The sequence below is a fragment of the Austrofundulus limnaeus genome, unplaced genomic scaffold (genome assembly GCF_001266775.1).
Source record: "Austrofundulus limnaeus strain Quisiro unplaced genomic scaffold, Austrofundulus_limnaeus-1.0 Scaffold133, whole genome shotgun sequence".
Classification (NCBI taxonomy): domain Eukaryota; kingdom Metazoa; phylum Chordata; class Actinopteri; order Cyprinodontiformes; family Rivulidae; genus Austrofundulus; species Austrofundulus limnaeus.
In genome coordinates, this window is record NW_013952535.1 from 198,876 (window position 1) to 201,032 (window position 2,157).

Consider the following 2,157-nt stretch of genomic DNA (forward strand, 5'->3'; position numbering starts at 1 on the left):
TATATATATATGTAAATCAGAATTGAGCATTAAGACCTGCAGTGTGAACGTAGCCTATGACAAACTCCTCCCACACAAGAAACTCCCACTTAAGTAGAAGAGACCCCCTTCTCAGTATTTTCTGATTTTCATTCCTCTCTTTTTTTTATTTCAGGATGATTTCGAGCACACATCCAAGTTTAAGGTAGGCTGTGACCTTGAAAGGGATAAAAATAAATCTCATTACCTTGTGGTTTTGTTCGTCGTCTCTGATGACGTGCACGAGCGGATGAYTCACGCTGTTCGCCGTTCCCATGTGTGCCTCAGGTGCAGCTTTTCTCTGATCCGGACTTTCAGGGCTCTGTCCTCGACTTGGAGGACAGCGCACCGTCCCTGCAGGACAGTTTCTCTGTGGCCTCCTGCAAAGTTCTGGCTGGCAGGTGAGACRTATACGCAGCAAATGTCTAAAGCARATTTTAGTAGTAGATGTTAATCTGCAGGATCTTATGGTTATAGAAGCTTTGGACATTTGCATGTCTAACAAATCTACTGTATATTAATGCATAATGRTGCTAATCCCTGTTAATCTGTGAGAAAGCAACATCCTCAAGCAATAATAATTACGCAAATTCTTAATGACTTCGTGGGAACATGACAAACATAAAAACTGAACTTTTGCCCTCTGAGTTGTTTTTAATTATAATTTCCATGTTCCTCCTGCACGCCTGTTTCCTTTTATGCAAATGCTGCTCAGCTGGCAGGCGTTTGAAGGCCAGGACTTCACAGGGAAGATGTACGTGTTGGAGGAAGGGAGCTACCCAGACCTGAGAGCGATGGGCTGCATCAGCGGCAGCTCGTCCATTCTTTCGCTGCAGACTGTTGGATTTGTGAGTCACCCTTTTGAATCTGCTAACACCCATCCACCCACCTATTTTGTGCTGCCTGCTAATCCCTGTGAAAACACAATCTGCTGAAATGTGCAACAAACATTTTGTGTTGCACGTTAGTATGTTTACGCAGTTAAACCCTACGAAGTGTTGTCCKAAAACTAAAATGCTTATTTAAGGAGATGTTGTTTCTGTTTGAGGAGTAATAAGTCACATGTAGATAACTGTAATTTGACAGTTACTTAGGCAAATACATATAATTACAATTGTTTTCTGTAAAACAGCACTGCAGTGTGAACGCTGTGTGCTGAATGAGTTTGCTAATAATTTGCAGAAGAAGTTAAAACTGAATTGTTAAAACTAATAGGAGCAAAAACACGAGCAAAATGTTAAAATAAGCTAAATTCTATAGCTAATAAGTTTTCCTAGCATTAAAAATGTAAGATTTTCCACTTTTAAAATGATSACTTCTTGTGAAATGATCTTTTAAAGTGGGGTTCTGTGAAAAGGTTCCAGTGTGAACAATAAATATCTTACCTGTTCTAAATATTTTTTTGGAATGACCTGATTTTGGAGAAACTGAGTTTGATTTCAGCCAATTTAATGAGCTAACAGCTAACCCAAGCAAGTGTGGATTATTCTATAAATAAAGCTTTATCAGTTCAGCATTTCACTGTTATTTACTTAGTTTTTTCTTCTGTTTTCAAATACAAATATTGGCAGCAGTCTGTTTCACTTTCAGCAGGAGAATCATAATTCTGCAGGAAGAACTGTAAAGTGAAACAAATGTAATTGCGTAGAWTATTTCAGAAAGCGTTTAGATGCTTGGACTAGCTTTCAGCTCGTCGATCGGATCATAATTAAACTCTGTTTATGAAACTAGACTTGTGAGGATGTGTGCAGGCAGGTTCAAAAAAACAAACAAACAACAAGCTCTGTGATAAGCAACAAAAAGGCTGGCGAGGCAGCTCAAAACTCACAGAATCCTCTCAGGAAAAACAGCACGAAGAACGTGGAACACACCACACTGGCTAGGAACAGCATGAGAAACACCTGGGGGAGACATAAGAGGGAACAGGTGAGCATGGGCGGGGCTGTAGGGCAGAGATACACAGGGAAACACTGAAACACTAGAAAAACAAAGAGAAAAGACACAGACTGGCTGTGTCTTAATTCAGGGGCTGGGTCCTCATGAGTGCACATTTATCGGCTACATAGTCACTGCCCCGCACGGAGGACTGTCCCAATTCGAAGGCTCCTCATCACGCGGCCGAGGAATGCGTCCTACTTC

General features: G+C 40.9%; 1 protein-coding gene across 2 annotated transcripts in view; it reads left to right on the forward strand.

Moving 5' to 3' along the window:
- Positions 1-2,157, forward strand: part of LOC106522612 (absent in melanoma 1 protein) — a 53,128-nt gene that overhangs the window by 39,506 nt on the left and 11,465 nt on the right. For both annotated transcript variants that reach the window (XM_014015685.1, XM_014015684.1), the window contains 3 exons: positions 155-184; positions 307-419; positions 734-866. In XM_014015685.1, coding sequence (XP_013871139.1) covers positions 155-184; positions 307-419; positions 734-866 — 276 coding nt within the window. The remainder of the gene's footprint in view (positions 1-154; positions 185-306; positions 420-733; positions 867-2,157) is intronic.